The sequence below is a fragment of the Mustela putorius genome, unplaced genomic scaffold (assembly GCF_011764305.1).
Source record: "Mustela putorius furo isolate JIRA1106 unplaced genomic scaffold, ASM1176430v1.1 tig00003845_pilon_pilon_pilon, whole genome shotgun sequence".
In the NCBI taxonomy this organism is placed as follows: domain Eukaryota; kingdom Metazoa; phylum Chordata; class Mammalia; order Carnivora; family Mustelidae; genus Mustela; species Mustela putorius.
In genome coordinates this window covers 44,520,482-44,535,326 of record NW_025421998.1, presented here as the reverse complement: position 1 = coordinate 44,535,326, position 14,845 = coordinate 44,520,482, and the positions used below count along the sequence as shown (strand labels likewise).

The following is a 14,845-nucleotide window of genomic DNA, read 5'->3' as shown; positions in this document are numbered from 1 at the left end:
GGTTTATGATGCCGGTGAGAAAATATGTTCCAAAAAGAAGAAAGAATGCTTTCTTAGTAGAGGCTAGGCCTGAAAAGAATGAGGGAACAAGGAAGATAGGCATTCTCAGAACATGTCCCTAAACTCCATTCTGGCCTTTCATTCCAAGGACTTCCCTACTTCTGTCTTTTGTCAGTAAGTAAAACATACTTTTTGTCAGCAAGTAAAACATGCTGTTTTACTTGAAGTCTTCTGGAAATATTTTTATTTTTCTCCTTCCACATCTTTTTTGTTGCTTTGTGTGACATAGGTGGGCTATCTGGCTGTTTTCAGTCTATTTAAATAGGGCTTCCAGATCCGTACTATGTTTAACCCTTGACCGCTCCATTCTGAAGCTGATCTTTATGTTCCCATAATCATATTTTTGCATTTTCACAGTATCATGAACTGTGAGTTATTTGGCTCAGAGATAGATGTTCATCCATACTAATTTAGTTATTCCATTATATCTTTTCACTTAAGTTTGTTGTACGCTGTCATGTACATATGTTTAAGTGTAAAGACAAAGAAAATAGCAGATCTTTCTATTCTTGTCATTTTTCATTTCTCTCCATGGTAGACCTGTCTTAGGTAGACTTGGTCAGTTAGAAGTGGCTGTCTGGGTTGGACAACAAAGATGGCTGCAGGAACCAGCAATTATTGGGAAGATCTCAGGAAACAGGCTCGACAGCTGGAAAATGAACTTGACCTGAAACTAGTTTCCTTCAGTAAACTATGTACAAGTTACAGTCACAGCAGTGCCCGAGATGGAAGACGCGACAGGTATAGCTCTGACACAACACCCCTTTTAAATGGATCAAGCCAAGACAGAATGTTTGAAACAATGGCAATTGAGATTGAACAGCTTTTGGCAAGGCTTACAGGAGTAAATGATAAAATGGCAGAATATACCAACAGTGCAGGTGTCCCATCTTTGAATGCTGCACTGATGCATACATTACAGAGACATAGAGATATTTTGCAGGATTATACACATGAATTTCATAAAACCAAAGCAAACTTTATGGCAATACGGGAAAGGGAGAATCTCATGGGATCAGTACGAAAGGATATTGAGTCATATAAAAGTGGGTCTGGAGTAAACAACAGAAGAACTGAACTATTTTTGAAAGAACATGATCACCTTCGAAACTCAGATCGTCTGATAGAAGAGACAATAAGCATTGCTATGGCAACAAAAGAAAATATGACTTCCCAAAGAGGAATGTTGAAGTCGATTCAGAGCAAAATGAATACTTTGGCCAATCGTTTTCCTGCTGTGAACAGCCTGATCCAGCGGATCAATCTTAGGAAGCGGCGAGACTCCCTCATCCTGGGTGGGGTCATTGGCATCTGTACCATCCTGTTGCTGCTGTATGCTTTCCATTGATGGAACACCTTGGGGGACTCTTGGCGGCCTCCACTTTCACACCCTGATCTGGAATAAAGAAACGTAGGAAGGAGAAGTTGATTGTCCTGATGATTAGCCTGACCAGCAGGAGTAATTCAGGACTGACAGCGGTGGACTCTGTGTTGTGGTCAGGGTGAGCTGAAGCCACAGTTTCTCTGTGCTGTCTTTTCTAACACACATTTCCTTCTGTTATGAGTTAAAAAAAAAAAAAGTGTCAGTTGCTTTTGTCTTCCCAGGAGGTAAGTAAACCAATCAGAAACAGAGTTTCTGTGCTTCAGTAATAGTATGGAAGGCGGATGACAAGCCAGATCTTACAGCTGGACTCCAGAAAACCAGGTTTCTCTGTATCCAAAGACTGCTTTCCTTTTAGCCCCCAGACTGGCTTGTGAATAAAAATAGTTCTTGTGCTTTTATTTTACACTCATGATGAGAAACCACAAGTCATTTCCTGATAAGCTGTACTATAAATTTCTACTCTGTGTCCCTGTTTTGGTATTCAAGGAAAATTACATTTTTCACAGATTCTTTGAGATGCCAACAGGTCAACTTCCACACAGTTGTGGTTGTCTGAAACAGAAGACAAACAGTGCAAAAAACCTTTTTTTTTTTTCCCTTTCTTTTTGTAAATTGTATGCACACTGGGGTTGACTATATTACTGGAAAAGCATCAAGAATAACAGGCTTTTTTGTCAGTCATTTTTTGATTTTTTTTTATTTCTTTCATTGGATTAATATTTGCTACTACAAGTCAATGAAATTCCAGTTCTACCGTGATAAAAGTAACTAATAGCCAGTGTCTGTCATTGCCCTCACCAGTTCCTCAGAGTGAGCGGACTGCTCAGTTTTCAACTGATTATTCAACAAGCCTCATGTAAAAAGACATTGACTGAGGGGTCACCATCCAAATGATTCCATTTGTAAATGCTCCATGGTCTAGGAGCAGAAGTTTGAGAACTGCTGCCTGATGTACTAGGAATTCTGGGTTTTATGAAAACCTGTTCATTCCAAATCTGTTCATCCAGAGAACGGTTTTACTGTTAAAGGTGTATGTAACAGAATCTGTCTCCGTCTGCACCTGTCTTCTACTACCATCCCTGGACAGTGACAAAATTTTTAAACTACCACCAGAATTCTTTTCAGGTTTAACCATTTCTCCATTTCTGCAAATGTATGACTTGTCTAACTGAACTACCACAGACAGCTTGAAGCTTCAGCATCTGCACTCCTCACCAAGAAAGTTGCTCCTCACCATTTGCAGTTGACTCTGGTATTGATAGTATTGGCTTCAGACTGTGCCACAGGGAATAAAAGGATATTAGTGTGTAGTTCTTAACTGCATCACAGTGCGTGGGTGAGGACATTCAGGTGAACTGAATCACAGGCTGATGTTATGCTAACCCCTGGTCTGGTACAGAAACAAAGGTTTTTCCTTCTGGTGTCAAAGTTTTATTATGTCCTGGGTATGAAAGGCATTTGATACTTTTTTTTTTTTAAACTTACGGGGTTTATTTTTCTAAATATGGGTTGATCGATCAGTTACTTGATTGGGGATGCCCTTAAAAGAAAGTCTGAGTTTTCCCAACATGAACCTTAAAGGATCAGAGAAGTTCATTTATTAAATTCTCTGTTGGGAGAACAAAACTTCTCTCCCCTGACACTTTATTATTATCTTTGATTTTTCAAAGGGCCTTGATTGGTGATTGTGCCTCAGCTAGAATTTATTGGGACTTTCATTGCTATATGGTTGGCATTTATAAAATCTGAAGTATCATAAATAAAGTTATTTATTTAATTATTAAAAAAAAAAAAAAGAAGTGGCTGTCTGGAGTGCTGTATGGGCAAGGATGAGAGAAACCACATCTCTATTTCATAGTTTAAAAGGGGCATAATCAGATAGTGATGTCGATCAGTGGCTTGGGAAGGAGTTGCTTATGTGTTAAACCTACTTTATATTATTTACCCCAAATGTGGGACTATTGCTTTACTTATCTTCCTGTTATAAACATGGTTCAAAAAATAACTGTAGTGTTATTAGCCCTTCTAGGTTTAGCATTCATTATATTCTTAGAGTATGTAACAATGTAGTCATTAATTTTGGTTTCATGTGAGCATGTTTTAATCATGGCATTTCCAAATGATTTAAAACCAAGCTGAATATATGTATTTATATAGTTGGTCTGAAATAGATAGGAAAATAAAAAGATCAATATTTTATCACAGAGAGTTTGGAAAGCCCTGGGCCAAAGAGCTTTGATTAACTTAAATGGTGTCCCACATTTTGAAGAGGGTTATAAGCTGAATATGACATCCCTGAAACAGGATTCTTAGTTAGCACCAATTATATTGTGTTAAATTTTTGATGTTATATGGAAATCGTTGTTAGGGACTTGCTTTTCCCCTTACCTTCTTAATAGCCACATTGTTTCAGGTCTAATGACATTTCTGGATTTGCTCTGTTGTTTCCATGCAAAGATACCTCAATTAGTTTAAGACTTGACTGCAGATTTTAAATGAATTGTTAAAAGAAAATGGTCTGTCCTAAAGCAAAAGCTTTTATCATCAAAGTTTTAGTAGATTACTAGATCCTAGGTATAAAATCGTTGCTACATCATTTAAAAATTAAAAATAAAACTACGGGAGAGCTCTTCAGTGGCTACAGCATATTTATGGTTCATATTTGCCTAGTTAAAAAACATGTTATCTGTCTGAATAATTTTTATGACAGGTGAACTATGTGGCAGGTTTATGAATAGCTTTCAATTGCTTTGGCATATCTGATAATTACTGATTACTAGTTTCATATCTTATACATTGTTTTATCTTTATGTTGTTAAGATGACTGAAAAAGTAAGTATATTTAAACACCCCTAGGGAAATACATTACCACATTTTATTGCTATGCAGGACAGTTTGGGATTAAGCATTTGATGATTTTCTCACTTTAAAACACTGCTGTAATTTGCTATTCAAATAAGTAAGGACAGAGGTTGTACTGCATAGGGCTTTTCTTACTGTCACTTCCATATAAAATTCAGCTATAAAATAAGTGCTGTGTGGAAACTACTTTTTATTTATGAACCCATTTTATTGGGAGCAATGTCCTTTCTATCATGAAGTGCTTTTAGGTGATAGTGTTATTAAATTTTCAATTTTCTAGGTTTCTCACTAAAATATTAAAAAAAAATCTGTCAAATATTTTGATTCATTTCAATCTCAACTGAAGAAAAACTGGGCAAGTTGGTCTGTATGTTCTTACCCCTTTTAAAAATCATATTTAGTGTGATTTAGTTCATTCTAATTTTTTTCTCTTGAATAGAATTTGATCTTTTAGCTACATTTTCTCATTTCGTTCATTAAATAAGACATATTTATCAACTCTTTTTTTAGATTTTCTCTTATCCTACTTGAATTTTCAACTAACATAGATTCCATTTGTTACTCAATTATTAATGTATTAATTACTTTTAAATTCCATAAATGCTTTTAATTCTGTGAATGCTCTCAAGATTAATCTATATTTTTAAAAAAGATTTTATTTATTTATTTATTTAGAGTGTGAATGAGGGGAGGGGCAGAGGGAGAGAGAGAATCTGAAGCAGATTCTGTGCTGAGCATAGAGCCCGACACGGGGATCGATTGCATGACAACAAAATCATGACCTGAGCCAAAATCAAGAGTTGAACACTCAACTGACTGAACCACCCACATGCCCCAGTTCTGCATTTTGAAGTTTAAATTTCTGTGCTATAATTCTTTCTAGTATTGAACATAAATTCTACACTATTCTTAGAGCTTTATGATGATGTATTCCCAAATGTATTTTTCTGAAAATTTTTTGATATGTATATTCAACAAACTTTATGGCATATCTTTTGTATCCCAGTCACTGTTTTCTGCATTGAGGGTTTAAGATGTACTTGGTTACATGTACATAAGATGTACATGTCTGTCTCTTTTCCTTGTATACTTGTATTCTAGATGAGAAAGTGGTTCATGGCAGTTCTCCCCCAATGCAGATTAAGCACTGAAGTAAGAGGAGAGCCACACTGCTTTATTTTGTAGTCTACCTTCCAAACACCGATGATGGTTAATGTGGTTTGATAAGTATTGGCAGAAAGAATGAATTTTCTTTTGTTTGCTCTTTAGGTGACTATACCATGCCCATATTTGGTAATGGTATTTCATTAACTTTCAGCTTTGAAATTAAGAAATAATATTAAAGTAGAAAAAGAGATGACCTAAAATCATCTCTGGTTTTGCTCAGGTTAGAGAAGAGCCTTGCTTTCTTTGGAAAGGAATGGATTTTCCCCTTCTGCTACATGGTAACATAGGAACCATTTTTTGAAGTGTAAACTATTTAGTATCAGTATTCGAGTTTCTTCAGTCATATTTCAAGGAGAAACAGACTCTGAGAAAAGACTACCATATGGGAAATTTATTGGGGAGTGCTCTCAGCAATAACATCTCTTATGAACTGAAGAAAGAGGGATTGGGCACAGGTAGAGGTTGGACTGAAAGTACATTTGTAGCTGATTTGAAAAACTGGATCTGGGATGATCCTTCAGTGGTATAGTAAATTGAGGTAAGGTCATAGGATATATGCTGTTCTTAGGAAGGGACCTACCCTTTGTTAGGCACTTCAGCAGAAAGCTACTTCAGGAGAGAGATTCACCTCTGAGCTATCAGCAAGCCAGCAGGTGGAGGAATGAGTTCATGGATCCTGAACAGGAGTTTTGGATGGTACACCACAATGTTCACTACATCTGTCCTCTTTGTTTAAAGTCTGTTTCTAGTATGTGAACAATGATGAAAGACTTAGAGGTGTTCTTCAGTATTTTTAGCTCTTTTAAGAAAAATGTTGAAATACGTCATGAGTTTTGTTTGCAAATCTAGCTTTGGTCCTTCTTCCTAACCAGCTTAACTTTTTTAGTACAAACTTCTTAAGCTTGTGTGTATGTATATACATATAAATATATGTTGTAGTTATTAAAGCAAGAACTTATGATAGGAATTTATTACAACATAAGGGATAAACTTTAACTTGCTCTTAACCATATAGAAATTACTGGCATCTTACAGTAAAAACTAATTAAAAATAATGTTGCCTGAATTATCCAAATTGAAGCAGAATCTAGCAGACTCCATGAAGTTTTGCTTAACTTCTCAGTGGATTACTTATGAAGATAGAGAGCAGAAGACTGATAACTTTGATAGCAAAGATTGAACAGAAACCTTAATGGCAAATTCTGATTTATTATGAATAAATGGAAGTAATTAAGTAAAGTCTTCCCAGACTCAGAATGTGATATATCTTCGTTTCTTTTTTATGGAACAAAATACCTGAAGAAAATCAAGGATAGGTTTTCTAATTTCTTCCTTTAAAAATCTGTACCTTGTTTCACAAACTTAGAGCACAAATAAAACATAATTTGTCATTTATTCCTTTGTAGCTATTCAGACTACTTCATGAGGCAATTAGAATTCTTGATTTTTTTTTCTCATTTTTTCAGTTATCATCTTTCTTTATCTGGGCAAAGACTGCCACACTCAGAAAACAACTTAAAAATAAAGAAAAGGTTTACTGGTAGAGCTAGAGAAAGTAGCAGGCCAACCAGTGGTATAGATATCTTCCAAGATATATTATCAAGGAGGGGTAAGTTTATAAGATCTTAGAGAAGAGGAAAGTATATGCCTCAGAAGGATTGAAATACTAGGTGATACCTAAGACTAAAGCTCAACTAGTCTACTTTGTAATATCTGGTACCCTAAATCCTTGGAATATTCGAAAGATCCTCTAAACGGAAAGATACTGTCATCCATATCTCAAACATTTTGACTTTTTTGGGTTAATTTTTAGGTTTTTAGGTAATGTGGGAAAATTTTCTCAATTTATTCTTACTGAAAAATTCAATTAAAAACAATGATTTTATTCACTGTCACTATCAGTTCTTCCTTTTATTCACTGTCATATTCTCCCCCTTCTGTTCTATTCATATATATAGTTTATTCTTTTTTTTTTAAGTTTTTTATTTATTTGACATAGAGATCGAGAGTACAAGTAGGCAGAGCAGCAGGCAGAGGAAGAGGGAGAAGCAGGCTTCCCGCTGAGCAGAGCCCAATGTGGGGCTAGATCCCAGGACCCCGAGATCATGACCCGAGCCGAAGGCAGCCACTTAACCGACTGAGCCACCCAGGTGCCCCTAGTTTATTCTTTTTGTTATATTTATTGAATAATTGAATTAGGGACAATTATTAATTTTATTTACTATAACTACTCCTGGGATGAGTGCTCAAGAGACAGGAGTGGGGGAGCTGAGTGTTATCAGCATACAGGTGATAAAAGAAAACTTGAGAAGAACACATTTTTCACAGAAAAAGTGCAGAGGAAGAAACAGATTGAAATAGTCTCTATCCCAGAGAGTGGATTTCTTCCCGAGTCACAAATATATTATGTAGATTGACAGAAGGGTAAATCTATACAGTCTTTTTCAGAAGATCCATCAAAGCCAGTTTGCTAATTTAACTTAAAACTTGTGATGAGCAATCCACCCCAATTTTATCTGGTGTCAGGAGGCCATAAAACAAGTACATTTCTTAATGAAAAGATTGTAAGTTTCAAGGTAATTCCCTGCTGAGGAGCACATATATTCTTTTGAACTTTCATATCGCTTGACTGAATATGACTGTTATTTTCTTATTTTTCCAGATTTCAAATAGCTTATTATAAACTTTAGAAACCATAATAAACCTGCCATTCTGGTGCTACCTCTTTCATTACCTGAGTTTTATGTATGTGGGGGAAACCTATTAATTTCACTATTTCAAATCACTTATTAAACCTTCCTCCCATGATGTGCTCTGTATAATCAAAAAGCCAGTGATGCCACAACAGTTAAGTCAAAGAAATGAGATAAAAGTGGAAAATACAATTCGAATTCCTTATTCTTCTATCGTACTATCAGTTTATGTCTAAAGGTACATTACCCACTAGGGCCTGTTTGTAGAAGCAATTGTGTACTTTATGTTTCCTATTTGGTCATTAAAACTTCTGTTTAAGTACATAAGGATCTTTTGGGAACTGTATTTGTCTCTCTGGCTTCCTTTGACTTTTTTTATTTTCCATGAAAAAATATTGTCGAAGGGAAGCAGCTGTCCAAATTGCCATTGGGGGCTCATTCCCAAAGATTTCTTCCTTGAGCAAAGGAAGCCTCTGCAGGTGTTGTTCACCCTAGGGATTTGTGCCTTGAAGGACTGGTGTCAGATGTGAAATTAACTGACAGGATAAAGTGTAGTGAACTCCAGTAGTACCAGATCAACAAAAATCACAGCATGCTTTTAGGTAAACTTCTTCTTCTTCTTCTTTTTAAATTCAAAACAGAGAAGTTCAAAATTAGTACCCAGGACCCTAAATTTAGAATCCAGTTTTTTTCTGTGAATTTTCTAATAGTTTCACTTGTATTACTCATACTATTTCATTTCAGATACCAGAGTCGAAAAAAAGAAAGGAAAATGATAAACCCAAGCTTTATCAATTTGTTTAGTTTCTTTAGTAATAAAATTTTTATAAAGATCTAAAATCATTATTTCAATGCTACCAACACCTAGTTTCTTTTTATCATATTAGCTAGTTTCATGGTATTTTTTTCCTACAGATCTCTTTATTGCACCTTTTAAACATGACATTTATGTAGAAGTTATGTAAAACATTTAAGCTAGGTTTAAAACAGTCAATATGACTAATACAATAGTTGATTCATTAAAACTAGTAGATCTAACAGTGGCAGACTGGTGGTTCATGCACTGAATTATTGAAGACTATTAATGTTTTGGGATTTCACCTCTGGGTACTTGGTCATATCTCTGTCCAGACAGCAATGTTTGCAAGCTTTCTTAGCCAGATGGTACAACAAAGAATTTCAGAGGGGATAAAACAACAGCAGACACAAGCTTTCTGTTTTATTCTTGTTAATTTAATTAGAAGAATACAAATTACAAACTGTTAAGTACAATTAGATTTACCTGATCTCCACAGATTGCCATTAAAAAAAAAAACCTTGATAAATTAGATTAGATTAGATTAGAATATGTAAGAAAAATTAAAGTATTCATGATTATCTCTTTTTTTTAAGTTAGGTTGTTACTTAGAACATACAAAATAAGATAATGTTTAAATGAGTTTTAGGAGTTGCATCTCAACACTTTACATTGTGTTTTTAAATGAAAGAAATTTAACAATAAATGATAGCTAAGTAAATAGAATCTAGCTTTTTTAGATCACTTACCCTTTAGTCTAGAAAGAGTGCTGAACTGAGAATCAGTTGACCAGTTATGCTCCCAGCTTTGCTTCTGAATTAATCACTTCTTTATCAAGTATATTATCAAATTATTAGGCAGAGATATTAAATCTCTAAAATTTCATAAAGATATACTATGATGCAAAGATTACAAAGTCAAGGCTTTATTTAGCATCTTAGTTTTGAACAGTTGTTACTGGAGTATACTGCAAATACCTTGCTTAAAAAAAAAACCAATGTGGCTTGTTTAAATATAAAATTTATTTTCAGTTGTCAGTATTTAAAACATATTAATTATAAAGTGATGTTTGGAAGGCAGAATTTAATTTTTTAAATTAAAAATGTTATCTATTATAGTAAGCTCTTATTTTAAATAAATTTCTTTGATAAATTGTAATTTCATCTAGAGTTTATGTTTTAAGAAAGATAAATGCAAAGACAAAATGGTAAATTTTATTAAAACTTTGAGATTCTAAAGATGAAGTAATATAAAAATAGAAGCTGACACTACTGGCATAAATTTTCAGTGCTAATTAAGTTGTGGTCTGTTGGTTCCCATATGGTTTGTTTGGCTGCCATGATCTCTGTTCTGTTATCTCCAGGGCTTTGAAGGAGGCATGAAAATAAGTGGAAGCCCATGTGCCGATGGCCTAATTAGAATTGGGCAGTTAGCCTGCGCAAAAATTAAGTACTCTACTTCTGCTTTTTATTTCTCTACATCAGATTATTTTTAAACTCTGTTTTGAGTGAACAGTCAAGTGTTCCTTCTTCAAGCAAATATCTTTGCCTATTGGTAAAAATAATTAAGCTCAGGAAATATTGATAAGGATTTGTTATGTATAATGTACTGTGCAACGTAATGGGGAAACAACTGATATAGTCCCTTTTTTCAGGATGCTCTCATAATGTGGGAAGTATAGGGATCTAAACAGATAATTATTATAGATGTGTATTAGATCATAGTTGTTTTCAAATTGGGGAAAATAATGTTTGCCTAGCAAGTCAAGTAATAAATGGAAAGATTTCAATAGATATGTAATCCATGTCCACTCATTATCTCTTGGGTAATAGGTAAATTGTTAGTCATTGGTAATACACTGTCAGTATTTTGCAGAAGTGAAAAAGCCTTGGAAAATTGTTGGAAAACAAATAAAAATGAGGAAACATCTAGTTATTACTTGAAGTCCTAATAGGAATGCTGTGGTTTCCATATTTGTTAATACTGTTGTCCTATAACCACCATATCAAAGGTATCTATTTTAGAAATGCAACATCATAGATAGTATCACATGAGATTCAGACAAAAAAATAAGATTGGTGATCACTGATATCTAAGTTATAAGATGTAAAATCTATGATGTATTTGTTTTCAAATGCTTACTTTGAAAAGATGCTACATTCCTGCACAGTGTATCATCTTTCTTTGGAGAATCATACTAATTATTTCTGTGACAACTGCTTTGACACTATCAAATATGTATCCTGTTTTCTTTATTGTTTTTTTAAGACTTCTATATTTGTAGTTTTTTTTCAATAATTTTTTTCAATAAATTTGAAAAAGAATGACAAGTATGAATCAGTTTTATATTATAGATTAGTTTTAATATATTTTGTCTTATGTCACTTATGTTTTTGCTTTATAAATGTTGGCCTCATGGGGTGCGTGGGTGGCTCAGTTGGTTAAATGTCTGCCTTCAGCTCATGTCATGTTCCCAGGGTCCTGGGATTGAGGCTCCTGGCTCCATGGGGAGCCTGCTTCTCCCTCTCACTCTGCCTGCCACTCCCCCTGTTTGTGCTCTCTTCTCTCTCTCTCTTTCTGTCAAATGGATAAATAAAACCTTTAAAAAAAAAAAAGGTGGCCTCCTATTTTTAAGCTTTATTTTATTTATGGTATGTTCCCATGCTCTACTAAGACTAATGGTAAAACACCTCTTCTCCCCCATCCCATCTCCTTTCATATATATCCACATATTGTCCATCATATTGTTTCTTAGAATCTGCCTGTAAATTCTTTAATAAGCTTGTATTACTGTTCTTGATTTGTAACCTTTTTATGTATTTATTGATAAATTTTGACTAAGTACAAGTGATACAGCTAATACATTATCTTCATCTTTTTACACTCTTCCCTTTTAACTTTCTACTTTCATAAATTCTGTCGCATTTCTTCTCATCAGAATACCCATTTGCTTCAGATGTATTATGGGAACGTAGTACTGTTAAATAGATTTGATGTTTACCAATAATCCTATTGCTTTACTTTTCCCAGTTATCTTTTCGTTGACTCACATTGTTCCACGCAAAGTTTATGGGAACATTATTCTCAAAGCTTTTACATGTTTAAAACTCTTGTGTGTTGCTTGGGGGCAAATTCTTGGGTCATGCTTTGTTTCATTTAGGTTTTTGAGGAAATTATTCCACTGTTTCTAGATGTTCAAGTTTGAAATGAGTATGTCTTTATCAAAAATTTCCATAATTTGTTGTTTGATCTTTTATGTAGCTGTACAAATGGATTTCTTTTATTTACTGATAATTTTAAGTGGGGCATATTTGCATGTTGCCCATTTTGGCTGTTTTTCCCCAGCATTGAATTTTTCTATCAAAGTTTAGATTTAAATGTACTTGCATTTTAAGACTTTACTTATTTGTAGATCTGTAAATACTAATAATGTTCTATTATTTTCCAACTTAGCAGTTTCCTGTTTGCATGTTTTTGTTTCTGTCAAACTTATTTCAATTTTGCCTTAATTTCTGTGATATTTTAATTTTAGTGTCATATCTTCCCTAACACTACATTTTACCTCTGTCTTCTCACTATCTTTTCCTGTACTTCTGCTCAATTGATGGAAGTAATATCTTTATTCAGTTTTACAAATTCATAGAGAAGTTTTTGAACAAAATTTCTATGTATTCCTTGTATTCTGAATGTAAGGGTTTTTTGGGGAACATCGGTCTTTGCATATGTAATTAGCTAAGATGTGGTCATAAGGAATTAGGGCAAGTCCTAAACCCAACAACTCATGTCCTTACAAGAAGCCACGTAAGACACACTGGGAAAATACACCTGACATGTGGAGGCAGATATGGGAGTCATGGGAATACAAGCCAAAGAACGTAAAAGATTGTTGGTATTGGGAGGAAGAATTTTCCTCTGTCCTTCAAGGTTATTCTGGCTGTAGGAATTAAATTGTTTTGAGAAAGATTAACAGAAGAAAATCACATGTAATTACATACAGATGGGGAAACCAAAGTGATTCCAAAGACAGTTGTCCAAATGTGGTATAAATGTTATTCTGAACTAAGGAGAATGGATTAGGAGTTTGGGCTTGAAAGGGAAGGAAAGCAATTTACAGGAGGATGGAAAAGAGTAAATGTTTGGTAAACAAAAGTTTTTTGAGCCATACAGAAGCAATGAGAGGAATTTTAACAAAGATAGTGCTAGGTTTCCCCTTCTCTAGCATACCTGGTTTATACTATGCTATACTTATCTGTGGTCTTAGCTCCCTTTCTGGAGCAGCTCTTTTATCTAAATCCTTTCAGGCATTGCAGCTGGGGGAAAAGTCAAAGGTTCTTCCTCAGCCTCCTGTTTCTCAAAAAAATACTCAATCTAAAATAATGCACATGGCAAAGAGACACACTTTGGATTGACAAATTTTGCTCACCTGCCTTGGCAGCCACCAGAAGTTAGAGGCAAGGAAGGATTCTTCTTTGGAAACTTCAAAGAGAGCATGGCACTGGTGACAACTTACTTTTAGACTTTTAGAGTCCAGATCTGTGAGAGAATAAATTGACATTGTATTAAGCCAACTGCTTTTTGGTAAATTCTTAGGACAGACCTAGGAAGCTAATGTATTCGGGAACTGTTTTGTAGTGAGTTTTCTTCATCTACCGCTGTTCTTTTTCGCCTTGCAGTATCTTTGTATCTTTACAAAGTGTCTTTAAAGAAGCAGTTTTCTGTTCATTTTTTATTTGTAAATTATGGAGGATCAGGGGAATTTTCCAGCCAAACAGATTTTTTCTGGTGACCTAGGGTTGTATATTTATATTTATCTGTATCTTAAGCCAATGAAGATGTGCAACTGTAGTTGTGCATACAATAAAAGATTTCCTTCATTCCTAGTGCCATAGGGCCATAATAATGCTTTTAGACATGGTTTGCATATATTCTCAGCCTGTGCATACCATTACTGCCACTGTAAACATAGGGTTTTGCACCGTGGTTTGGTTTGTGCCTTTTTACCTGGTCTGTGCTTTTACAGTTATCAAAGCTAGTAGTTACATTTCTGTATATTATTTTTTTTCCTTTTTCATGAGGTGATTTTGAGAAAAATAAAGGGTGATGCTACTATTGTACCACTATTTTCATGTGGGAGGTTCTTTGGTTATTTTGTCTGATGGTTGTCCAAGTTGAATTTGGTTCAAATTATCCTAGTGGGAGAGAGTTTGTATAGGGGGTTGAGCTTACAGAATCCAGAATCTTGTTGCTCAGATGTGAATTTCAGCTGTACTTCTTTTTGTATCTTTGGGACAGTGATTTAACTTTCCCCTGCCTCAGTTTGCTCATCTATAAATTATAGTAATAAATAGTTGTACTTCAGGTATTTAAAGCACAAAGTGAGTTATCTCTGTAAAAGTGCTCAAGATCAGAACCTAACATGTAGTAGGTGATATTCACCATTATTATTTCCCAGCACAAATAAACACAATATTGTAACATTTCTTAAAAAAAAAAAAAAGAATTCATTCAAATGTATAGACTTCATACCATCTTTTGGAATTTCATTTTTATTGAAGATAAAAAATAATTGCTGTATTCTAGATGACTTAAAAGGACGTCAGGCCACTAAATTAACTTTTGTTCATTTTTCATCAGTAATGAAAGTAAAGTGTCAAAATTGGATCCATTTTTTAAAAATAAAAACATGATGTTTTGTCTGTGGGTATGTTAATTTAAAATTGCTTTAGTTTATCTTTTTCATGCAATGAAAGTCTAATTCTTCTAAATTCTATACACTTTGAAGATTTCTTCATGATAAAAAGATTGTGGTTTTAGATTCATAATCAAATGATGTTTTTCACTCAAATGTATATCATTTAGCTCACCATCTAGTGTAATTTTAAT

General features: G+C 34.3%; 1 protein-coding gene across 1 annotated transcript; it reads left to right on the top strand.

Moving 5' to 3' along the window:
* The first annotated feature begins 647 nt into the window (after positions 1-647).
* Positions 648-3,070, top strand: LOC101693987 (Golgi SNAP receptor complex member 1). Its single transcript, XM_004743429.2, has one exon. The coding sequence runs from the start codon at positions 656-658 to the stop codon at positions 1,406-1,408; it is 753 nt and encodes a 250-aa protein (XP_004743486.1). The 5' UTR covers positions 648-655; the 3' UTR covers positions 1,409-3,070.
* The last annotated feature ends 11,775 nt before the right edge of the window (positions 3,071-14,845 follow it).